The sequence below is a fragment of the Centrocercus urophasianus genome, unplaced genomic scaffold, assembly GCF_019232065.1.
Source record: "Centrocercus urophasianus isolate 14NV4802_14NV808 unplaced genomic scaffold, USGS_Curo_1.0 seq_19, whole genome shotgun sequence".
Lineage (NCBI taxonomy): Eukaryota > Metazoa > Chordata > Aves > Galliformes > Phasianidae > Centrocercus > Centrocercus urophasianus.
In genome coordinates this window covers 23,059,206-23,085,703 of record NW_024884744.1, presented here as the reverse complement: position 1 = coordinate 23,085,703, position 26,498 = coordinate 23,059,206, and the positions used below count along the sequence as shown (strand labels likewise).

At 38.3% G+C, this 26,498-nt stretch overlaps 1 protein-coding gene across 4 annotated transcripts in view; it reads left to right on the top strand.

Annotated features, from left to right (window-relative positions):
* LOC122161356 (glypican-5-like) overlaps positions 1 to 26,498 on the top strand; it is a 363,065-nt gene that overhangs the window by 70,476 nt on the left and 266,091 nt on the right. For all 4 annotated transcript variants that reach the window (XM_042820739.1, XM_042820743.1, XM_042820740.1 and 1 more), the window contains one exon: positions 16,488 to 17,182. In XM_042820739.1, the coding sequence (XP_042676673.1) occupies positions 16,488 to 17,182 (695 nt within the window). The remainder of the gene's footprint in view (positions 1 to 16,487; positions 17,183 to 26,498) is intronic.

Sequence of the window (26,498 nt, the reverse complement as noted above, 5' to 3'; positions counted from 1 at the left end):
ATATTCCCAATTCCTTTCAGAAGCAAATGTATATTTAAAAGCATGATAAACTATATTTTGTAACTTTCATACAAAATGTTGAAATCCTGGTACTGGATTTTAATCTATTTGCAACTGTACGATTCAGTTGGGTAAGCAGTATGAACTTAGCATTTTACTCTTCTGTACTGGTTGATTCTGAATATTCAGTAGCTGAATACAAAAGAACGTGAAATGGTAACTCAAGGATGATGTTTCAAGATGATGTTTCAAGAAAAAATGAGAAGGAGTGACAACAGAATATGTTTGTTCTGTTAGAAAAGCAGCTGGAGTAGTCACGTGGCTGTAAGAAGAATGGTGTTGAGATAGGTATTAATAGAGTTAAGTTCAAAGTGTGACGGTGACAGAGATGAAAGACATTCTACAACATAAGGAGATGGGGACTTAGAGTGGCAGAGAGCATGATGAATTGTCTAGTAGAGTGGAGAAGATTAATTCAATAAGGCTGAAAGAGGCAAATACATAGAGCATGCTGACGATGTGTGAAGGATGATACACATGGCTGTTTATTTCTGTCATTAATCTGTGGTTGTGCCTACTGATTAACGAAGACCCCTGAAGAAAAAGAACACTGGGGAACAGATCTCAACACTGTCTCAGTAGGAACAGGACATTGCTCTCTGAGCTCACCGAAAAGTGTAGTATGACTTCTGTAATGGAAGAATCAGTCTGTAACTTTTGCTTTGTTTTGTCAAGTTAGTTGAAATGGGAAATGAGTACTAAATTGCTTAAATACCATGAATTGAAATGCATCTCAACATTTCAGGAAGTAATTTTTTGTTTGTTTGTTTTTTAACTAGTTCAATGTGTCACTTTTTTTTGAAAACTTCTAGTATGTCAGTGTCAAATTTGCCAAAAACACTAATAAAAGGTATTTCTGAAGACACTATGAAGTATTCAGGGCTTGGGGATCTCTGAATGTTTTGTTTTTGTGTTCTTCTGCAAAAACAAACAAACAAAAAACAAACAAGCCAAAAAACAGCTGAAATAATCTGCTGTTTATCCACGTGCCTTTTTAGATGTCACTGATCCTCATACTGCTTCAGTCTTAGCAGCTTCAGTTAGGTGAAGGTTGGGTCCAGGTTATGTGACTTGAATTTAAATGCACAAGTTATCTCATGCTCCCTGAAGAGTTCCGCAGTCAAAGCTGAGACTAGGCTATACAGACACTGGAAAAAAATAATGGCCAACTTACTTGAAGTCCCTTCTTAGTAACTTGAACAGTGTGAATGCTGTTTAAAAATGTGGCTGTGATTAAGCATGGAAATAACAACTGTAGTTTAGGCATAGTGGCTGCTTAAGCACACCAGTCTGTCACTTTAAACAGGAATAGCACCATGAGAGAGAAGGAGCAGAAAGGCAAGTGAATCCATATGCTTAAACGCAAAGTTCACGAGGTTATTTGAGCAAAAGAAATAGCTGTCAGAAACTGGAAATCCAACACGAGTGAATGCTGGGGACAGAGGCACAGTCCAGAGTGGGATGTGTGAGAAGGAAAATGAAGGGGCCTGAGATGGAATTTGAAGAGCAAAGAGTCAAAGATACGAAAACAAACAACAAGAAATTCTTGTGGTGTACTGAAGACTGGGAAGACTGTGAGAGAATGGGTAGGTCCCCTGGGTGTGATACTCTGTACCTGGAGCTGTCAGTTGCAGGCTTCATACAGCTGTGTGTAAAATATCTGAGGAGAACTACTTCAGGCTTTCAGACCTGGGACTGGATCATTTTCTGTTTTTTTCCCTCTATGACAGCTTCTTCACAGTGACTGCTTTCTGTCCGAAAAACCCATTTCACCCTTTCCTGTTACCTGCAAGATCCAAAAATATGTTCTGAATTTCCCCTCGATATTTTTTCAATATTTTGATAATTCTCAGTTAAATCAAATGTCAAATTTAAGGACCAATAAGTATATGCATGTGCATAACTCAGGGTCCCATTATAACATCAAACCTTTTGTCTCTCTGAAGATGTGGGTGGATGTTGGCCTGTGTGAGTCTGATAGACTGCCTGGCTGTAGTACATGTCTAAATAGTGTGATGAGGATAACCAAATTTATGTTCTAGTTTTGTAGAGAAATTCATAATGCTCCTGAACCCGCTATACAAACCAGCATTATAAATGGAATATTAAAAAAAAAAAACCTCCAAATTTCATAATGGCTGTTGATATTTAATTATTCAGTTCCATTCAGAATTGGATTAACAACCATTATTCTTTGCCATGCCAAACTCTCTGCTTCCATCACCTTGTTGAAATTCCCCATGTAGAAAATCTCCTTGGCATCTGAAGAGGAGATTGAAAACTAGTCTTCAAGGTCATATCCTCTATAAATCCTCTCCCCCTGCCCCCCCATTCACCTGATGCCGCCTTCGTTTTAATGGCTTCTTGCTCTCTGTTAGTCTCTGCTGAATTACTGCTTGGTGTGTTTTCTCCAGCCCTGCCTCGCTAAATTACAGTGCAAGCTTTTCCTGCATCAGTGAGTTTCTGTTTCAGGGCTGTTCAACAGCCTCTTTGAGCAGGGAAGTGCTTGGTCCTTTCAGAGCTTCCTTTCACTAGGATGGGGAGGTTTTTCCAGTGTTTTCCAATGCAGCAAACACTATCCAAACACTTTTGTTTGAAGGTTCTGTGTGGCAGATCTGGTCTTCACCCATCTGCTAAGGAAGCGTGTCTTTCTACTGTGGAAGGTTAAGAAATCAAAGAGGTGCTTAAGACAGATCCCTCCTTCTCAGAGCAGAGCTCCCTTCTTTGGCCCTTGTCAGGAGTCATGTGGCTGGGGAAATTGGAAAAAAGGAGAACAGGAGTGGGGCCCCATCAAGATTTTTAAAATAATTTACCTTTCTAGGTTAAGATGTTAAATTCGTCCTTTTCCTGTCTTCCTTCAGTAACATCCACCCTCCTTCCATCTTTGTTCTGTTTGAGCCATGTCAGTAGGAACAGTCCAGTCCCAGAGACATCTGGCCTGTGAATGCTCCTTAGCTGAGTGGCAGGATTGGGCTGTCGCCCTTTCTCCTACCTATTAGCTGCCAGACCAGGTCTGCAGTACAAAGGCATTAAATATAAATGTATAAGGGAATTTAGTGCAGATATTCTGTGTAACTAAATGGTGAGACTGTGGCAAATTTGAATGCAGTCATAGTGACATCTTGAAACCTGGATGGCATCCAGACATTGAATGAAGTGGCACAGGCAGGCCAGGGAACTGTTGGAACCAGTAAAAAGGAGTTATTAACTGAAGTGTGTTTGATCATGATATTATAACATATTTAAGGCATGAAATGTCCACAACATTGGAAAAATTATGGCCAAGGCAGAATACATATGAGATACTGGTCTATAACCATTTGCACTTACATCAGTCTTCCTCCCAGTCTTTCACAAGAGGGGTACTGTACAAGATGAAATTGAAAAACAAGAGAAAACACTGTGGCAATTTGACATTTGTGGAACAAGAAGGCAAGAGATTTGTCAGAGGAATTCAAATGCCCATTCAGAATTCCAGTTTTTGCAAAGTTTGAGGCTGGTTTCATGAATCCTCTTTCCTGGAGGAAAACTTTCGTGCACTGAAGTTCGATGGGATTTTGTGGATTAAGAATTGTATTGCAGAAACAATATAAACTATATTGTATATATAAATACACCAATATGCTTTCTTGCACTGGATCTAAAATGCAGCAGATATGTTTTCCTTGAGAGCACAGAATTTCTTGGTCTTTATCTGTTACTCCTTGTTTTTAAGTCTTCTGATGATTTCATTATTTGCTTGGGAAATGGTTCACCTCGTTGTTCTTTGTTTTGTTTGTTTTGTTTTGTGTTTTTATTCCAAGCTTCTGAAGGAATCGATCGCATTACAGAGTTATTCAGACAAAGTTTCATGCTGAAGAGTATTTGTTAAAACAAGCAACCATTTCTGGGGCTTCAGAGAGTAGAAATTGAACAGTGGGAGGTATTTATTATAATGGATTTAAAGATCCAGAAAAGGAGAAGTGGAGAACGCATCTGATAATGAAAATGCCTGTATCTTGAAATTCTGAAGCAAAACTACCAATCTGTTGAAATATTTCAGTGGTGATTTCTCTCCTCCTTTTAAAAATCCGGTATTTCTTTTTCTGGATTTGACTAGGCTAAAAACATGATACCTAAATGAGTAAGGTAAAAAAATGAATTGTTTTTATAGATTCTAAATCAACTTGAAGGTGAAGATGAGCATTTCAGAAAGAAAATTGTTATAGACTGTTTGAGTTGAGTATCTGTTGCTGCCCATATGTTTTTTGTATTAATATGAATTAAAGGGCAGAAATGAGTGGTGAAAGTTAGATGCTTTTTTAGGATGGAACAGCAAGTGACCTTATGAGAGCAAATAAGAATACCTGATACAGGCCAGGATGTGAGAACATTACGCAAGTGAAAAGACTGGACAGTATTACAGTAAAGTGAATGGCTGCATATTTGAAATAGTTGCACCACGCCCTTTTTATGTCTGAGATGTGTATAAGTGAGGGTTCCTGTCATAGATTTAAAGGGAATTTTTGGACTTTGGGCCTCAGTAATTTTCTGATGGAAAAAAAAAATATATATATATATATATACCCAGTGTATTTAAAAACAAGGCAGTTGCACAGGGATAGCAGACAGTAAAACAAAATACAGTGTAAAGCTGCAGCTTACAGCTCCAAAAGTCATCTGTCCCAGATTGGTTCCTCTGCAGCAGGGATGCCTGCATGTCTCACAAATGCATTCCAGTTCTTCTCTAGTCCAGGCTCTCCAAACTTTTTTGCAAATTGGAGTACTGGGTAACACAGGTCATTCACAACAGATGTATGACGTGATAGAAATATTCCAAATATTTTATTAGTAAAAGGTTGCAGAGCTTTAAACAGGGCTATAAAAACTGGATGTATATGATAAAGTTTAACAATATTGTATCAGGACTTCAGAATGACAAACATACCTAAAACATAGTTTGATCTCCAATTCAATGTATAACATTGGTGCGATTGAATTTCCATCACTAAGCATAGCTTTATGCTTAACCAAAATAAACCAGATATGCATAGTAGCATATGAAATAGCTGTAAGGAATAGAGGCAGCAATTGTGACTTCAGTAACACCGAGAAGTAAGAAAGAAAGGAAAACTGTAACATGTTCCGAGAAAGACCTGCTCTTTGTCACTGTTTGAGCCTGCACTCAGTGAGATAATTGAGAACACTGGTGGTCCCCAGCAGGTAAAACTTAAATACTTTAGATACCTTATTGAGTCAGGGACTAAGATGAAAAACATGACTTTCAGGAGTGAAAAATAAGAGGACTGCTCCTTCTTGTGGAAGAGGCTGAGCTGAAAAAAAAAAAACTGCAATGCTCTCCCTGGAGTTCTGACACTGTAGCAAAAAAGGGTACCAAAAATACGGACAACATGAGTTTAATGTGCTTTTCTCACTCACGAATGAGCAGTTCCTGCAGAGAGGGAGCCCCTCTGAGCTCAGGAAGGGTCCTTCTTTCTCCTGAATAATGCATGTCTTTCACATTCTGTAAGGACATACAAGCAATTTACTTAAGGGAGGATATAACCAGGTGTCCTCTTCTCTCTAATGACCTGTCTCAAAAACCCCTGTTAACAAAATCAACATCAGCTCTTTGAGATGCCCCATCAATCAGATTCACAAATGGACTTTCTTTAGCAGTTCTTGAAGGTCAGCAAGCCCAGAGAAGAAACAATTGCTCACTTTTAACAACCTTCAAGTCCCCAGAGGTGCAGATTTCAGGATTGTTCATAGAAGTTTCAAGATTGTTCATGAACTGAGGACTCAGGCAGATCCCTGACGCAACTCACTTAAATCCAGCCATGAAGTTTTATACAGAGGTCTTGAAATGAACAAGGTGGATTTATATATTCTTTATTACTTAGCCTATACTACTCCTCTCTTAGAAATTCCACTACTGCTGCTGTGCATGCAAAAAAATGATGTACTGAACTGAAATCTGGTCAGTGATACACTTAACGAATGAAGCAACTTGTGGTCTTGTGAAGTCTTACTCATTTCAGAGAGTGCCTGGGTATGTGTGGCAGCATGGAGGGGCGGTGTCATGGTGATTCCAGTCAAGGAGTGCAGCTTTCTGCAGACCGTTTCATTTTTTGGTTCTTTGGTCTTCATTGCTGGGATTTTTGTCCTGTAAAATACCCTTAGGTATTTTCTTTCTTTCAAGGAGGGAATTTCAGATAGCCAATCGATGTGCTTTATAATGGATGGGGTACCTTCCCTGTTGAGTAACTGCAGCTGGCTCCTGACAAACATCTCACTAGCTATAGAACTGCCAGCATGTGTACTTCTGCCAGTGGTGACCCACCTGCTGAATGCTGAATGCACACCAGCCTTTTTACTCAAAGGAATTCGGGAGGATAAATTGAGGGGAAGCTTTCAACAGAAAGAAAACTCTGTTCTGTTTGTACTGAGTTACTTTAAGTATTGTCCCACCTCTAATTTTCCCAGTAAGAGAGGCTTTGTGAGCATGTGAAGTTTTGAAAAGCAGTACCCAGTTTGTTTTCCTAAGCTTAGTAATTTGGGTTCAGTGTCTGCTGCAATCAGTTACGGAAGTCTTTTCTACCATGTCTCTTCAGGAATCCAGTGAAATTTGTTGCTCTGACTGTCAAAAACACTCTCAACAAGTAATTTTCTTCTAGCAAACATCCTTTCAGTCACCTTGTGGCATTTTATTATCAAATAAGTTTGCAAAATTATCTACAGAGGGAGATAGCAGAAAATAGATGTTGCAGGGAGGATTTTTGGTTTTTAAGCATTAATTGCCTGTATCTGTAATCTAAGGCCAATGCCTCTGCATTTTATCTAGATGTTGATGCACTTCTGAGTGTATAATGGAAGAATGGACACTACATGATCCATTTAGCAGCCTGCAGCTGTGCTGTGGACTAGTACTGCAGAGTGTTTCAGCTGAAAGATGGGTGAGGATACTGCGTGTTGCTGTAGGCTTGATGGATAGTTGTCTAAAAATCTGAAAAACACGAAAGCCACTGATTTAACTACTTAGCCGTGTACATAGAAGTAGCTAGTCAGCTTTTATTTTTTTCTGTAGCTTATTTTGCCTAGATATCTTTGTGGAGATTAACCCAAAGAGGAAGGGTGAGTAAAGTTGGTAGTTTCACAGTACTGCAGAGTGAATTTGGTGTGCTTCAATCCAAAGCCAGAAGAAACAGCTGGAAGTTATTTTGGCCTGTGATTTGTCAGCTAGAAGTATGCATTGACTGCCGTTGGGAAGCTGGCTGCCATGGTGAGTAACAATCCTTTTCCAGCAGCTGAAGGCTGGAAGTGGGTGGGCACATGCGGTGCAGTCCTGGAGCCAGCTGGATACTCTGGGTTACAGCTGTTGCTGCTGAGCACACAGGGCAGCGTTATTACTGTCACTGTTCTCTTCACTTTAAACTTCTTGATAAATGCAGCTTTATTTAATTTTTTTTTTTCATAGATTTTTTTTTTTTTTAGGTCTTATTTTTTTACCTTAGCCCTCAAATGGCACTCGTTTTGTTTGCTTTTTTTTTTTTTTTTTTTTTTTTAAATATATATATATATATATATCTACATTAACACATAGGCTCGGAGAAGGAAAAAAAAATCAGCTCTGTTAAGCTAACCCTATTTCCTTTGGCTGTTTTTCTCTTAGATTTTTAGAAGTGAGTCATGGTGGACCACCTTGCTAATTCAGCTGGAAATCATGAAACAGTTCATGACCTTCTGAAACAAACGTATTAGTTTTCCTGCTGCCAGTTGAACTCTATAAACACAGGGTTGAGAAAATTGTCCCTAGAGACTCCTGACTGGTTACTCTTCAGTTAATGAGAAGATTCCCAGAAGAATGAAAATATTCTTAAAACTGAGTAGATCATATTCCTTCTGCTTTGCCTTGAAGGACTTAATGTTTTTGGTTCTTTCATCTTAGATAATGCAAATCTTTAAAAATATTACATCCTTTCCTTTCTCCGTAGCATTTAATACACCAGAAGAATACAAACAAAATACCTCAATTTATTCTGTGTCCCAGTCTATCTGTCAGCTCTGGGGTGTTTCTGTGTCAGGAAGCATGAGCATGCAGTGCAGCAGTTCATCGGAGGTAAGTTTTGTAGAGTACTCAGTGCTCTGGTGGAAGTACAGTTCACATCTGGATTCTAGAGATACTTGTACTCACTGAATAGGTAACATACATAGTGCCCTGTACTTCAGTGGTCATCAGTGCTGTAAATCAGGTGCCAGTAACTCCGCAGTGCTTTTTGGTTAGATTTCTTGCTTGCTGAGCCCAGTTCTGTCAGATCTGTGATGCTTTGAGCCCCAACAGACCACCAACCTCAGAGCCTTCATTTGTCTGTCTGATGGTTGCATCGTTCCTTTCTGGTCTTGATAGCTGGTCCAGTGTATAGCTGGCACAGCTTCTACTTTCACAGTGGTTTTCATTTTCAGGAAGGCTGCACAAGCAGTTTCTGACCTGATATGTTTGGAATTGTCCCTCTCCTCAGCTAGTATATAGAAACATCTCTGCATATCCACATTTTACTTAGGCATTAGTTCTGACCTCACCTAACAGCATTTTAGAGTTTCTGATTCTGATTTGGCAGTAGTGCACAGCTGTTACTGCTTGCTTCAGAACACTTACACTATCCGTGTTGTCCTCATCCTCACCTAACCTAAAGTTTCCAGTTAGGAATGTTTTTTGTAAACCCAGGGAATTTGGAGTGCTGTGATGAATGACACAGCCAGCCCATCCTGCAGAGGTGAATGCACCGAGATTGTTCCTCAAACTATATATAATGTGCTAAGTATCTCATTCCAAATGTACTTATAATAAAAGGAGTTTGCTTGGGTAGGTGAAGGAGAAATGATGTTCCCCTTTTATTCTGTCCATCTATTCTGTCCAGTGGGAGGAAATTACCTGCATGATGTAGTCCAAGGGATTGCAGTAAAACTACTCCCATGCTAGCACATGTAGTGCAATTATTCACAGCATTGAAAAGCTGCTTACACTTGTGGGAAAGTAACTCCTAAGGAACTTCAGAAAGAATGAAGTAATTGTTTTGCTATTGTCTCCTGACAATAGCAGTTCTGTATTGGTGCTTCTCATGTGTGAGCACCACAAGCAGTTACCTCCCTGGCTAGCCTCAGATGTAGCATGCCCTGGCTTTCTTTCCAGACAAACATAGCTTGAGTTCCATCTGTTGCTCACTAACAAGTGTGAATTCTAAGAAATACGTGGTTACAGTTTAATATTCAAAAAGTGTTATTAATAGAAAATAGCAAAAAACTGTGCAAGACTTTGGCACTGGAACATTCTGCTCATTCAGAGGAGTTGCAGCCATATGTACTGGGTATCTGTTCTGAAGAAACCAAACTGACAGGGAGTCACTTTTTAAGAGCTCAATATAAATCCTGTCTAACACCAAGCACCACTTGATTGCTGGGCCAGCATACCTTTGGGGACTGACTAAATTTTTTTGCGATATTATCCCAATGCATCAAAAGTAAGCACAGCATGAAGCTTATTTGGAAAGATACTGGGTGTTTGTCTCATCCTGTAAAGTTGTATTTCCACAAAATATTGTCCAATTTGTTATTTTTACTAAAAAAATATATGTATATATTTCAATTTTCTAAGAAGAAATTGACTTTTCAGTTCACTAAACATCATAAACTCCGCATAAACTGTATGCGGAGTTGTAGTCTGAAACATAAAAGCACACTTTTTTTTTTTTTTTTTTTTTTTTTCTGTATTTATCCTGAAGTGCGTGTTAAGGAAATGTCCTTCAAAGCACGTGTAAGCCAGTTAGGCAATTGCAGTGCAACTTGATGGAGGTGTGGCTTCCAGTTACCAGTTTAGCGACTGATCAAATGAATCAGATAACATCATTTCTGCTCCTGGTCTCTGAGGGCTGTCAGACTTCTAAAGAACTTTGAAGATAGCTGTGTGAAGAACTTAACTATCTGTATCAGCTGACTTTGTGAAAACACTACAAGTATTTTCTCTCTTGTGTATTGTCAGAACTTTTTAATGAAGTTCTTGGAAAGAAAATTAAAGACATAGCTGATGTAGTTGAAGCTTAGCTACAGTTCTCAGCTCAGTTATTTTAGCCCAACTCCTTAACATTTAATTCATGTTAAATAGTAGCTGGAGTGTTTGAACTTCACAAGGATAAATTATATGAATTAGAATTTGGATAGCCATTGTCCTCAAGCCTTTTACTCTTCTTCTAGATCATCTTACCCTTGTGATGCCAGAAGTCCCTTGGCCTTTATTGCACAGATATTCCCAAAGAACTATGCACTTTATTTATCTGTCAGTGAAAGCCTAGAGGGGTATTGAAAAAGGTTAATGCCACATCTGGTCTCCAGCTTTTTGCTGGTCAACTGATTTAGTTTCACTTGAAACCGCCTGGTTTAAAAAAGAGCAAGTGATTGCACTCTAAGTGCAGTGCATATAGAAATAGCATACACATGTACTAACATGCAGTGTAGAGAAGTAATAAAAAGCTAAATTTAATAGCTTTTTCAATCATTTTGTTCACAAACAGTTTGAAGATGAAATAAGAAACAGTTCAAAATCAAATTAGCAAGCAGTAGCTGTTTTGTGAAGCATAACAACTTCAAGTTTTCTCTGTAAACTCTTCCAAGTAATGTGTTCTTTAAAAATATTGCACAAAGAGACATGAAGGCTTGATTTGTCATAGTGGAAATGCAGAGCTTTTCCTGGACTCTGATAAATCCTTTCACAGTTAGTTGCAACTTCATTAGATGTTGTGGATTTTCTGAAGAATGAGGCCAAGGTGGCTACTAAGCCTGAAAAAGTGTGTGGTGTAGTTACTGTTTACAGCTGTTTGGATACATTCCCCATGCAGAAATCATTATTTAATTTCATGGCAAAATGACCAGAGCAAAGCTTGATACCTGTCACTAGACTGTTCTATTCTTGTTAAGGTACCTCTTAGGCTTGTGTGTCTGCCCACTTCTTTTCCCTTTGCATTAGCAGACTGTGTAGCAATGAGCCTATTTTAAAGTTGGTGATATCACTTCTATTACTGATGCTTCCAGAGGCAAATTATTACCAAAAGTTAATGGTACATAGTATTTGTCAGTCCCACCAAAAATAGGCACTACCTATTTCTTCCCATTCTCCCTGTGCAGGATTGCATTGTAAAGAAGCAGTTTAAGTTCGCAGAAGAGAATAAAGTGCTCTGGGAATGTGTGATTCAGGAAAAGAAGTATGTTCAGTACTTAGGGACAGAAGCCAGAAGATGTGATTGCTTCCTATATGATGGTACAGCTGTGCCAGTGCTGCAAAGAATATGTTTATGTGTATGTAGAAGACAAAGCTAATTTTCATACCATGAGATAAATTTTCAGATGGTACTTAATAGTTGGCTTCCATTACTGATAATGGAAAAAAATACTTTCTTGTTTTTGGATCTCTGTTTCCCATTCTATGTTAAAAGCAGCAACAGGAGACGAGTAGAAAGCAAGAGAGGCTTCCACTTGATCCAGCATTGGAGTTTTTTCTCTGGCCAAAATGTTTATGAGCAAGGTTGCTGTGTTTCCTGCTTACATGCTGAGCATCTTATTTCCATGAGACCGCTTACATAATGATGCTTATTAAGATGTTACTTCTGATCAGTTTTGTGAAGAGATAGTGCATGTGCATGTAGGAAGCCTGCCATTCTAAAAACACATGAAAAAGTGAAAAATAGTGTGTTAATAAAGAGCTTTGGTGCTTTTTTCAGCATAATGACTGAGGACAGAGCAGAAGAAAACATCCAGCCCATGACATTCTGTACTGTGGTGTTTTGCTAGAAGTAAAGAAATGCAGCAGAAAGTTTTCTTAAGTAGCTTAATAGACTTCTGTTGCTCTAAATGTGACTGTTTTGTGCTTACGTTCTTTTCCAAAACAATCCTACAATCTAAAAAACCAACCAAACAAAAAAGAGACAACAATCTCACAACCCAAATTTGATTATGTTATTTAATGATAGGTAGCAACCTGAGCAATCTTTGTTATTTTTGTTCACATACATAAATGTTTAGATTTTGTTGCTTATCTGTGAATATGGAACTCTGAATTTTATCGTGTGCGTTACAAGAATTTGTACAAGTGTGACTTCTTGTTGTGTACGTAGAACTTTGCATCAAATTTCAAATAATCTGTTCTTCATTCCTACTGCTGCAAAATATGTTTGTCTTGTCCTGTGTTTTGGCAAACTGTAAAGACATAGAAGATTTAAAGGACTTGAAAGCATTAAAAGGAAGCTGTTTTCAACAAATCTAGAACAAACGTTCATGCACTTTGTAACTTGGTACTAAGTGGAAGACCTTGAAGGGAAAGGAGCCAAATCTTAGTGTGGTCCTAAGAGACCCAAGAGATAATGGAGCGACTTCCATTTGTCATTATTCTTTTATGATCACACACGGATCTAAAATGTATACCTATTTCTGTATAGTTAGATACAATGCTGGCTTCTACTTTTGGTTTCTTGACCATTCCCAAATATTGTCATTAATGTTTATAATACAGTGGTTTTCCTTGTTGCAGGGGGACTTTTTTTGTAAGTTAATGTTTATTCAGTTATTGCAGAAGGTAAGAAATGATGAACGTAGAGACCTTGCATTAGCAGGGCATTTCACACAGAAGCCTAACAGCAATGACAGTAACTTGCCCTTCACACGTGTCGATGTTTGCACTCAGTTTTGGAGGGCTGGCCTTGGTAGACTCGGGTTTCAGCTGGAGTAGGCCTGTTGTATGTGAGCCTCTGCTGCTGAGCAACAGAAATGGCCCCCTGTGCACAGAGGTCTCTGGTGCTTAAGCTGACTTTATTTTGGAAAGGTGGTTCCCACGCTAGTGTTAAAATATTAGTTACTTTTCTTTGGTCTATAATGTTGCTTAAAATCTGCTTCTGCTTTGTAAGCACAGGATGAGCAAAATGAACAAAATTCTTCTCATGAAGGTGATGTTCATTAAGGAGTCACTGGTGTGTTAGTCCAGGCTCCAGACATGGCTTTGATTTCTCCGTGTAGACTTCAATCAAAAAAGTGGCTCTTGAGGAGCATAAGAACAACTGTGATTTCCATCTTCCTATTTATTTTAATAATAAATGAAGGAAAAACTTACATAATGTTTCCTTCACATTCTGGAGAATTTTACAACTTATTCCAGAATCGATATATTTGCATGTATTTGTACTTTGATTTTGTGGAAGGTTGATACGAAGGACTGTAAAGATGACCAAATATTTTTCTTTTTTGTGTGTGCTGAGGCTACACAGAGGAACGTCTTACTTCTTAGACCTTTGAGATCTAGGAAGTGTACAAAGTACCGTAGAAAGTATATTTAAAGTAAATAATCATAAATAAAATAAATAAATCAAATAAAACAGGATGCTAAGGTAGACTCTTGCACAACTGCTTCAACTGCTTGAAGCTGCATTATTTCTAAGAAAAGATCTAGGAATATCCAGATGACCCAGTAATTTGATTCTCTGCTGTCTCTTAATGCCTTACAACAAGAAAGTCAAGTCCCACATGTTTCCTTCTCAAGGGTGACTGTCAGATTTATCATTGGTGGATAATGATAAGGAAGCATATGGTACCTTACTGATGTTTGCAGTGTACCTACAACCAGCAGAAATGTTTTTGTACTGTACGCTCAATGCTCTGGCTCTTTTTGCAAGAGGAATAAAGCTGTGTGCCATTATCGTTTCTCTTGCATAATGAAAAACAAACGGCACTCAACTATTTTAATTTCATACCTGTCACAAAATAGTGTAATTCCACTTAATTGCATGCAGAATTTTGATAGTCAAGGGACATTTGAAAGTAAAGGGCTTATGTGGTTTCTAGTCTACAACCTATTACCCAGGAAGCTCCTGAAATCTGTTTTGTTGGGAGGTAAGTTGTCAGTAACTCGTCTTTCACTGGGGGCTGCTATTTTCCAGGAAATTGAGAATACATGTAAATTCATAAATGTGTTTCATTTATTCAGATAAGAAGGGTGATGGTTGCAGAGTTTATAGAGGTGGAAGGCAAGGGCATGTAGGAATCTACTGGCATCATTGGAGAGAGTCCCTGCTTCCATAACCTAATGGCAGGCTGCTTATCTGCAAGGGATGAAGTAAAGGAGGAAACTCCTAGGGCACTGTTTTCATGCTCTTCAGATTTCTGTTGTCTTTTCAATGTGATAAATAAAAATGGTTGTTAGATTTTCCTTACAAATAAAAGTAGGTGAATTCAGGTGAATCGTCAAACACAAAAAAAAATCTAATGGTACAGGGGCATGCAGCTGACTGCATTACAATTTAGTTGTGTCAGCATTTTCATCACGAATCAAGTTAGGATTTTTTTTTAAACACAGCTGTAAAAATCTGCTTCGTTCTGAAACTTGGCAAGATGTTTCTCTGTCTGAGAAGGAGCTTCTTTCTTTTTAAATGGAAATGTGTTTCATTTCTTGATATTCTTTCAGAGTATTCGTGGTTTAGCATCAATGAGAATGCTGAAGTGATTCTCAGGAAGAAGGAAACAGCTCGTGCATGTGTGTAAAATACTAATGTACAATGAGATATCTTATATTATCTGTCTGATTAAATTGCCCTTCGTGGTGAGGGGATTGTAATGCTCCACACTAGCAACTAGCCCAGAGAGATGTAACAGAGGAAGGCAGTGAGCAGGCTCTTCTACAAAACTTGGCCAGTGTGTGCTAATCTTACAGTATTGTGTCAGCTCCTTTGCTAAGCTGATGTTTGGGCTAGATCAGTTTGTGTTACATTGCTCTGAATTGCATGGTGATGTTCAGCTGAATGCAGAGTAGGATTAGACTGAAAGCCCATTATCTGGCCAGTCCTCAGGGGGCAAAACGTGATAGGTTTCCTCCCTTAGCGGGAACTACTTGCCATTCAGAGAAGTGTGAGCATGATTTATGTCAGAGGCGTTTTGTTGTACAGTTTCCAAAAAAAGCAGTGGGAATAGTTCAGATTACTGTCTTTTGTGTCATCAAAAAATAATCTTGGGAATTGATTCTATGCGTGTTCCTGTCTACAAATCTGTCTACAAATTCTAGCACCTTGGTCATTGTATAATAGTTACATTGTGCAATTTCAAATGCTTTAACTATGGCATTTCTTAATTTTTTTTTATTTTTTTTTATAAGAGCATTCAAAAATGGTGTAGTTAAGTGAAATACTGCTTTCCTGAACTTAAAATTTCATCTCATTCTTTGTTCATAGACTCAATGTTAAGTTCTGCATAACCCTTGGCTGGAGCTCAGGCCAAGCTGATGTTAACAGTGAGAGAATTTCTTCACACAGCATCTTCCCTTTATTCCTGATCTGTTCTTTGCAAGAAGTGCACCTCAGCCATCCACTCACAGGACTGTGAAAGAAAAGCATCAGCTTATGTTTACATTCAGTTATCTCAGTCTTTCACTGAGCTGCTGTCCAGCAGCTTTGTCTGAAGTTGCTCTTTGTACATTTGTCTTTGTCTTGTCCTTCATTCTAGCATGTATCCACTCTGCATGTCAGCTATCCAAATGTGCACACACATGTTTTTTGTACGTCTAGACAACATTTCACACAACACAGTTGCCTTTACACTTCTCTCCATTTTTGATGCAATGTTATTTCATAGCAGTAGATACTTGGGATGAAAGCTAGCAAAACGTTAAGCTGTCATTGTGTTATCAAGATAATGCTTTCATGAACTGTTAAATTATTAAATCATTTCAAATAGCTACAGTTGAGAAGTACTGGTAATGAATGAGGATCAACATTTCTGAGCATTGATGAATATTTGCATAATTTTTTATACAGCCAGTACTAATTATGTCGTCGTGTCCCCCCCCCCCCCCCGTTACCAGGTATTCCTGTCATTAGCAGTTCATGGCTTCCATAATTCTGCTTGTCCAAGTATTCTACTATGCAGTTTTATAGAGACATATTCAAGGCATTGAAAATGTTGTAGTTCTCTCTAAGTACTCAAAACCAGCAATGCTGGTTGATGTAAAGGATGTTTTGATGATGTGTCTTTGTTGTATTGCTCAAATACAGTGTCAGTTAAAAAAAAAACAAAACATCTAGATACATCTGATCCCTGTGCCCACTGTCTGTGAAGATCCAGCAGTGACCACTAGAGCTTGAGTTGGGGTATAACTAGTGATAATACAATAATCTTTCTTTAAAAAAAATTGTGTGTTAAGACATTTCTTTATTATACACATGTAATATTTACTTGTCTTTTTTGTCATATTCTGATGAAAGCTGTATTAATTATTAGTGTATTCACACTGCTGATTCTGTGTAGCTCTTGGTGTCCCTGCTCAGGATATTATTAGTCCTGTGAATTAGATGCAAGCTGCTTGCTGTTAACATCTAACATCTTTCTCTCTCTCTCTCTCTCCTGCCCCTTTTTTTTTTTTTTAGAAGCCTTTGAGTCCTTCCTGCGCTTGGCTGAAAACCATACAAGATCTCTGTTTGAAGCAGCTTACAGACCTATAGCAAAAGAAGCAGAAGAGCCTGTTAAAGAACTTTTCACAGACATCTCCCTCTACATCCTGGGTGCAGAGACTACAGTGGAAAATGCAGTATTACGTTTTTTTGACAGTCTTTTTCCTTTGGTGTATAGTCGGCTAATAAATCCAGGAATTACTGATCTGTCAGAGGACTATACGGAATGTCTTCGGCTTACGAGGCAAGACATAAATCCTTTTGGACACTATTCTAAAAACATGGTTACAGAGCTGTCAAAATCTCTTTGGGCAAGTAGGATGCTCAGCCAGGCTCTCAGTCTGGGCACTGAAGTGATAAATACTACTGAACACGCTGCCCTCACCAAGGAGTGCAGTAGAGCTCTAGTGAGGATGCAGTACTGCCCACATTGCCAGGGCCTGACACTAATCAGACCTTGTGTTGGATACTGTCTGAATGTGATGAGGGGCTGTTTGGCCAGCGTGTCAGAACTGGATATGCAATGGAGGGAGTATATCTCCACACTGGAATATCTGACTAATGAAATGGGTGCCTCACATGATCTGGAAATAGCACTGACGGGAATCTGGAACTCCATCAATGAAGCCATCCTGCACGCACAGTTAAATGGACCACAGCTTTCTGCTACAGTAAGTGCTCAGTGATCACTCCCTACCCCCATCTATAAATTTCATTATTAAATGTTTGAACAAGTTTGTGTTTTCTGTAGATCAGCTTTTGGTTTTCAACCGGATCTTTGTAAACAGTCCATGAAAATATTACGGATGGGGTTTAGTGGAGTCCACACTGAAATAAAAGGAGGGGTGAGGGAGTGGTGGAGGTAGCTCTAGCTTGTCTGCAGTATATTATAATATACTTGATATCAACAGCATATTTTCATACTTAAAAATATTTGATCCTGGAATTCTAGAAACAATGTTCCCCTGGCATGTAAGTATTTGTAATGTATGGAGGCATTCCACAGGCAATAACGTAGAGGGTTAAAACAGCATGTTTCTAAACAAATGCGAAGAAACTTTTCGTAAAATTCTTCAATTCAATTCAATTGTAAATTCTTCATAATTTAACAGTCACTTCGTTTCTGTGCTGATGACTGAGACATCAGGAAGGTAGTAGAAGTCTACAGTGAGTACCCTCCTCCAATGAAAGCTGGAAAAAGCAATAGGAAAGGTACTTATTTGACAGCATTTACATTAGCAGAAGAACAAAATACTGAAATAATTCCATCTTTTTTTAAGTGAGAGATTAAAGAGGATATAACTAGGATGGCAGAATTCTTGTAAATAATAGCATCATCTTGACTGATTGATATTCTCTCAAGATGTTGAAAGTTACAGCAGAAATTATTGAAATGAGTAACAGTGAATCTGATTACATCTCTGTGAAGTTTAGCAATGGCTGTCAAAATGTAGTAGTGTGGCCTTAAGGAGGAGAAAGCCTAATTTAAAACGAGAAATGCAAGTAGATCTCTCTTTCTTAGGGAAGGAATTCTTGCAGAGAACAAATTAGAAGGAAATGCTCAGATCTAAACTTGAATTCCTAGGCTGAACTCGGGTCATCTATTATGTAAGAGGAAAAAAGAGCTGAAAGATTCTGTGCGAAGAGAATATGGCAGGGATGTTTCTGGGCTAAGAACATTTTTTTGCCAGGAGAAAATGGCTGTAATTTGTAACCTTCCAAGATACCTAGTGCCACAGCTGCCTTTAATTTAGAAGAGCGGTTGGAAACAGAGTGACTGTATATATGCAAATGATGTAAAAAAGTAAATAAATGCCCCCCATTCTTAGTAATCTGATAGAATTTTAACTGTATCATTTGAAGTGATGTTAGTTCATGTCGCCTGGGGGTTCTGCTTTTACTTTACATCCATGACACTCATATCTGCTATTTTGATAATCAGGGATAAACATGAAATATTAAGAAAAGATTTGTCTACTTTCTTGTCTACTACGCTACTGGCCTTGGAGCCTACATGTGGTGTAGAACAGATCTTGCTCCTGCTAATGTCTTGTTGGGAGCATCATAATGTATGACATAAAGCAGTGTTAATTCTGGAACGCATAATGGACAACATTCTTACATCTGCTCTCATTTTCCCTATCAGATTAGTTATATGCAAGTCTAGGAAAATGAAAATATATTCTAAATTAATAATACTAGTTTCATCTTAGTATAGATAGATGCCTCTTGAATCATCACACTGCTTCATTATTGATTACGCAGTAGTAATTAGGAATAAACTGAAGCTTCCTGACTACTGGCGGCAAAAATGGTCTGACAGATATTTCCTGCAATATATACAACATGCTACAAAATGCTAAATTGTAATTCTGCATGGCATTTGTAAGCCTCTTCTTATGCTCTTGTTTAGTTTAATTGTGGAGTAAAATGCATACATAATCCAAATGATACCAGATAATTATAGATGAAGTCAATGAGTATATTGCTTCTAGCTGCTTTCAAAGCAGTATTACCTCTGAAGTATTTTTGACAATTTTCTTTGATGGATATCAAAGAATATTCACATCATTTTGTTTGACTTTAGTCTTACTCAGTTCCCTTGCTGTAACTTTGAAACATTTTCTTTCTTTCATTCAGAATGCATTCAAAGGTGTTGTTTGAAACTACATTAATTCTTTCCCCCCCAAAAAAAGAAAAAAAAAAGATTGTGTTGGTTTAGAGACTGCTCTGTAGGGTATAAAAGGATGTTTTCTGTTTGAAAATGAGAACTGTATAACAGTTCGTTATTCTCAGTCTTTAGCTTTTTCAGATATTAGATTTCTGCAGGGTAAGACTGTGATTTGAAGACAGAGCGTGTCCCACTATTTGAGCAAGTGTTTAGTCTGATATTGATTTAAAACTTTACTGAGTAGCTACAGAGGATAATAACCTCTATTTAGAAAATCGAGCCTAATTAAGTTGCATTTCCATCTCTAGAGAATCGGAAAGGAGTTCAATCTCCAGCTTCAGGATTTCTGTCTATGAGATGGCTTCTTGGAATCTGGGCCCCAGTTTTCAATTATAAGATAGTAGCCCTTCAGACTACTCTAAGAAGGTTTTGTACTTCATTTTTTCATTTTTTCATCTTTGTACTTTCATTTTTTCAGAAAACGATGACTTCTCTTTTACCTTCACATAAATGTAGAGATCTTTTCCTGTGCACGTAGTTCAGCTTCTGCAAAAAATGGAAATGTTTTATGTATGTGTTTAGTTTCCATTACAAGTGCTGTAATTGGTTTCATTCAATTATAAATAATCTATGGAAAACTCATTCAGGAAAGCAGAGCCCTCCTAGTAATTTTCATTTTTCCTGAGGCACCTGCCCTTTTGGGAAGTGTTTTTCATTTTTTAGTAGGTAACACAGCTAAAAATTAGAATTTGTTTTTGAGCTTGCTGCCCGCCTGGATGATAATGAAGAATAAGAAGTTACATTGTTTTCTTTCAAATGAGAGAAAGGACTGAAGGAAACCAATAGAGCGCACAGTGTACTTCCCTCAAATGAGGTTCAGTCAATTATTATAAAATTATATATTAAAAAATCCTGTTTATAGGAAGAGTGCATAATTACAAGAGACTAACCTCTGCTCATCTCTTCCATTACAGCAAAGAGAATTGCCCCATTTGCTGGGATAGCATGTGTGAAAGGTCACCTTTAAGATATTAGTAACCTCTCCTCAGATTCCTCCAGAATGTGCCATGCCATTTGTTCAATGATACTGGCTTGCGTCCAGCTTACTTAACCTAATGTGGGCCAGCCATGGTCTGCAGCATCAGCAATCACAATCATTACTTTCTGGCTTGTCTGCTGAAATCTAATTGTCTTTCATATAGGTAGGAGATCTGATTGCTTCTTGGAGCCAGATAGAGACACCAACTTTGTTCTCTCTTCCTTGTCGTTTTTGAGACTTTCTCCATACTTTTCCTCTTCTGTGTTTTAAAAGTGAGTGCTGTTTTCTCATGCAATCAGTCTACTGTATTGCTTTACACCAAACTGTATTTTTGCACCTTTCCCGCTTTTTAATTTTATTTTTTATTTTTTATTCCAAGTAGAAATAAAATATCCTCAATTAAAATGCTTGGGGGAGGAAGATAGACAGTTCTGAAATGTATGCTGGCCTTTGGCACCTGGGGTGGTGTATGTGTTTGCTTATTCATTGTAAACAAAATTCGCTCTCCTCTCCTGATAAAATACTGTAGTCTTTAAAATACTTAAATTATAATCACAGAAAAAAATATATATATATATAGTGTAGGTCAGTCCCTGTTGATCAGGAGCATACTGGAAGTGTCTTTGATTAAAGCACTGTATGTGAGGGATGCTCTTGTTCACTAGGTGGACTCCCGTTTTGCTGCTTGTCTATCACAAGTAGTTATCTGTAACAAATACTGTTGGTGCTTGTGCTTCCTTGAATCGAGTCCCAGAAAGGGGGCATTCCTGCTGCTCTTGAGGCACCTAGCAGGTTGAGGCCATACATGCAGGCAGGTAATAGGAACTGAATAACATATGAAGTACAGATGATTTCTGTTGGATGAAAAATGGTTAGAGTCTGTCTGGTTGTGCTAACTAAAAATTTGCACCTCCAGTGATACTGAACATATCCCAGTTCCGGCTTTGTCTGGAGCATGGTGTTCTTAGACATGAGGAAGAACTTTTTCTCTCAGAGGGTGGTCAGGCATGGAATGGCTGCCCAAGGAGGTGGTGGAGTTGCCGTCCCTGGCAGTGTTCAAGTGGGGTCTGGATAAGGAGCTGTGAGATCTGGTTTAGTGCTTGTGGGAGCAGTGGTGATGGGAGGACAGTTGGACCAGATGATTTTACAGGTCGTTTCCAACCTTATGATTCTATGAGATTAGGCTATCTGGGTCTTAGGAATATGCATCAGATCTCTCACCCAATTCTAGATACATCGTGTTTTTACTATAAGTTCAGCTGTCTGTGTTATTGGTTCCATTGCTTGTACTGCAGAATATGTGGCTAGTAATTGTCTCTCTATCACACTAAATTGTTCTTCTGCTCCATGCCACATCTGGAATCAAAGCCCTATCAGAGTTGCTCCAATTGGCACCCAGATCCCACTTGAGTCACATGCACGTCTAACTTGGTGGGGAGAGTGGGGTCAAAAATGCTTTATACCTGTAGCTGTTTTACTGCTAGCCTTGCCTACTGGAAGGCATCCTGTTGTTGGTCCCAGTCCCACATCTGGCCTTTTGTTACCAGACGATAGAAAATTCTTAACATCTGTGTTAAACATAGTATGAACAACCACCAGTATTCCAATATACTTAAAACTCTGGTAGCAAAGTTACTGCCTTTGGCACAGGGAATGCTTTTAGTTTGTTAGTAACTGCATTAGGTAGGACTTTTGTCTTACGCAACTAGGCAACACCCAACAATTTGACAGATAATCTAGGTCCCCGTACCTTTTAAAGATTGATGGCCCATACTTTCTCCTGTAAATAGAAGACAAAGAGCCTACTGTGTTGTTTATTGTAGATAGAAATGTGGAGGTTAGCATTAAATCATCAATATAATGACATACCTTCACATTAAATGCTTTGTCCTAGTTAGCCAGGTCCTGAGCTATTAAGTGATGGCAGTAGGAAGGACTATGCAGATACCACTGTGGAAAGATTCCACAAAGTTCCCTGTCCTCCTACAAAGTAACAGTAATTTCAAAATTCTATTATAATTTAGAGTACCACCTATTGCCTTACTTTCCTTGAACTTCCAGAGTAAATGTTTGCCACCACTGATGAGAGTACACAAAATTACAGTGTCTCTCTATTGAATATCAAACAGCCATTCTCCACCTACAGAGGAATCACGATGGGAGTCCCCAAAAAAATTCTCGAGTGCGTGTTGGAGGCCAACTCATGGCACCCTCCTGGCAGCAGTGACAAACTGGACAAAGTTCAGTCTGTCTGTCCTTATTATTTTTTATTTATTCTGGATCTTTAAAAAGAAACATTCCATCTTGGGAAGCTTGTTTTATGTTTTTTTACCACCTTGATGGTGATGGTGGTGCTCAACTGCTTCTTTTACAGTCATTTGTGATTTGTGGTTGGAGATATAATTAGGAGTTGGAAAGGAACTGTAGAAAGAGTAGCAGCTCGTATCCAGAGTCATTTAAAAAAAACGCACAGAAAATATAGTTTGACAGTTGGTCTCAGCTGGTTTGTTAATCTCCCATCAGTGGTTTTAAAAATTTTACTGCTTCCGCTAAGCAGGAAGTTTGTAATCAAGAGGAATATCCACATAACTCTTCTGTCTGCATTTCTGTTGTCTATGCTTTCCTCCTTGAAGCCATTTTTAAATTGATTCCTCTCTGTATTTATATTACATCATTGCTAGTGTTTTGATTTTTAGTATTAAACAAGACAGTGATAAAAATGGAACTAAAAATCAGTAGTTTTTTTTTTTGTTGTTGTTTGTTTGTTTCCAATAATACTTCCTTTTTCCAGAAACTTTGAGTAGACTTTCAGTATCCTTAACATATGGTGCAAGTCAGCATATTTTCTTAGCTAACTGGAAGTTGAAAAGATGTGTACCTTTAATTCCGAACAAACGAGGTGTATAGGTACTTCTTAGTTTCAGTTTAAGGGAGGAAAGAGGCATCTGCCTGTGAAATAACATTTGCAGTATATCCTGAAATGCCTACATGGTTGCACTGAGCTTGGACCAGAATTTTCTGAGTGGGGAAGAAATTTGGAAAATAAAATGTAAAGGTTGCCACAACTTTTCTGTTAGAAATTCAGCAATGCGTGGAAGGCTTAGGGAAAGTAATTTTGATGGTCTGATGTCATTAAGAATAGAAAACACAATCTGAGGAGAAACAGAAAAAAGAACTAACAGTGCTTAACTACACTATTAGTGAGATCTGCAGTAAGATTAAACATAAAGCCAAGAAAGAGTAGCCAGCTTTTAGAGCGAAAAGTCATGTGGCACTTAGGGACGTGGTTTAGTGAGCATGGTGGGGATGGGTCAACGGTTGGACCAAGTAGAAAAACTCGTATTGCCTTTTGCATATCTTTTTTTAGAGGACAAGATTTAAAAAAAAGTAACATCCAATAAATTTCTGAAAAGTACATTTTATTTCTTCTTTGCTGTTTCGTTTTGTTAACAAAAATACACCACTGATACTGGATGTAAATATATTCTTAAAATTGCATAATTGATGAAGCAAGGATCCTTGGTCATTGCAGGAGTGGTGAGCTTGCCTCTGTGTGATGCTAAACACTGTATTCAATAGCACAGGTGTATGCTATCATGTGAGCACATTAATGTACACACATACATGCTTTTCTCCTTCATCTAAGTGAAGCTGCATCTGTTTTAGAGTGTAGATAATCAACTCAGTTCTGAAATACTAGTTCATTTAGCAGCTATTTTTTACTAAGAATTACCTTATTGGGTTTCCTATTTCAGATTTCAGATTTAGTTCTTCTTACTAAGGGATTTGTATCTTCATGATATAAGCAATTTTTCTCAAAACAGCTGCTTTGTTACATTTTGTTCACCAAACTGAGGTTCTGATACTTTTCAGCTCCTTTTGGTTCCAGGAGGATTCATTTCTGTGAATGACAGAGCCAAGCGTAATTGTAATTAAAAAAAAAAAAACAAACTCATGACCTATGTAAAATGAATGGACAGAAAGATGCTCATTTTCAGTCCCAAAGCAGCAAGCATGGAAAAGTGTGCCCAACGTCACAGTGTGTGTCCATCCTGTATGGCATTACCCTGCAGCTGTATGAAGAGATGTGGGTACCAAGGTCTGTCTTCTGGCAGGATATGAGCTACAGAATTCAAGTACTACTGAAGCCATAATCATAAACCTGTCAAGGTAACAGTCGTAATTTCACTGAGCACTCTGTGTCTTGCTGGAATATAATGTTGGTGTCAGCACTTCACCATTATTACAGTTGAAAGATGAAGGATGTAAACATGGTGTGAGTCCAAGGTTTTGTTTGAAGCAAAATCAGCTGTTGGGATAATACGGAAATAACGGTACTCAGGATGACAGCTGATGTGCTTAATGTTTCAGCAACAGTTGTGTACACTCTATTCACTGTTTCTACTTTTCTTCCTTCTATTCTGTGCTTCTGTTGTAAGCTTCCAAAGATTGTGTAAATCATCTACTCAAGTGGAATGTTATTTTCTTTTACAGAATCAATGCAAACTACAAACAAAAAATCAGATGCACAGATTTTCTTGTGGGCCTGAAATTCTATATTGCATTGCATTAAATGTAGTTGTGGTGCTTTGGAATCTTGGCACTTTCTGTTTGTTGTGGTTAGTTTTTGGTCTTAGAAATTAATAAGGCATCAATGAAGTTGGTGTGTTGCTGGGTTGGGGTCTAGACCTTGATAAAACTGCAGCTCTAGCTCAAGCTCGACTGCTTGTTATTCATTGTAAGGCATCTAGCTGTGGGAGTGTTAGATGTTTGACAGCATTGAATAGCTTCCAGTCAGCCATACAAACTACCTCCAGTGAAGTGGAAAGGACCACAAAATTGTTTTAGCAACAGCTAATTCTCGTGAGTCTTTTAAGGCTTTTTTTCCTTTTTTCTTTAACTATTTAGTTGCCAATGGATGACGTGTCAGTTTGAACAGCAAATGTTCCTAGATTGTTGCATGTTTTACGATCTGGTACGTCAGCTTTTCACTAATTTTGTACTTAGCACAATTTCCCTTTTGGAGGGAAAAAGTATATAATAACAGCATCTTTCTGTGAATTAAAAAAACCCACCAAAACACTGAAATACAAGGAAGCTTTCATGGCGCTGATTGTTAAAAAGCAATTTTTTTAAAGAATAATGTCTAGTCCTATTTTTATCAAGTCTTTTGAGTGTTAGTCTACCTGTTGTGAACTGGATTGAGCTTCTTATCCCTGCTCATTGTTTTGCAATTGAAATGTTGCACAAACATAGTCTTTCTTTTACAAACAGCTTGTGGACTTACTTTGTCGTCTTAGATCTCCAAGGATGCATGCTAATTCTCCCATCTCTTATTACTTGAAGTCAATTCTTTTTTTCTCCTGAATAGCTTAGATTGCGGATTCAGTGTTTAAAAGAACTTAGTGTGTCCTTACCTTGCAAATGCTTGCTGCTTACTTCATAATGTACTATAGATTGGTCTTGGAGAAACAATCTTCAACTCAAAGTATTTTTAAATAGTTTGGGAGACACTGTGGGAATAACTTTGGAGGAAACCTGAAAAATTTTGGGTTTTGGAATGCAAAGGGAAGATGGAAAGTGTTACAGCTTCATTACAGGGACTTTGAGAACCAAGAACTTGGCTAAAAGCAGTTCAGCAGTTTAGTTTGGTGAGTGCAAGGCTTCACTCTGCTGACAGTAGGTGGTTAAGGAGATGGGAATAACGAGCAGAATGGTTAGCTTAGCAGCCATGGTGCCTCTTGTGAAGAGCTTTCAGTGTCATACACTGGGAAAAATATTTCATTCAGCTGGGTACAAACTATTCATATCTTCCTTCCGTTAGTGTCTTTTTCCCAAAATGACTTAGGTCATAATCACAGAATTGCAGGACCTCTGGAGCTCCCCCAGCCTAGCTGCTAAAGCAGTTTCCTTATAACAGGCTGCACAGGAAGGCATCCAGGCAGGTTTGAATATGTCCAGAGGAGCCTCCACCACCACTGTGGGCAGCCTGTGCCAGGGCTCTGACACCCTCACCATTAAGAATTCCTTTCTCACGTTCAGTTGGAACTTCCCTGGTTCTAGTGATAATTGATATAAAATAATCATTGCATTGCTAGCATTTTGATCTTAGAGTAAAAACACCAGCTGTACTAGAAGGGCGTTAGGCAGCCAGAAACATCAGTACATGGGGCTGCCTGGTGGCACTGAAATTGTCATGTGAAGAAACCCAGGACATTGTTTGGAAAGGGCAAACTCTTGGTGACTCAATGATATACATCTGTAATAAAGTGAGGTG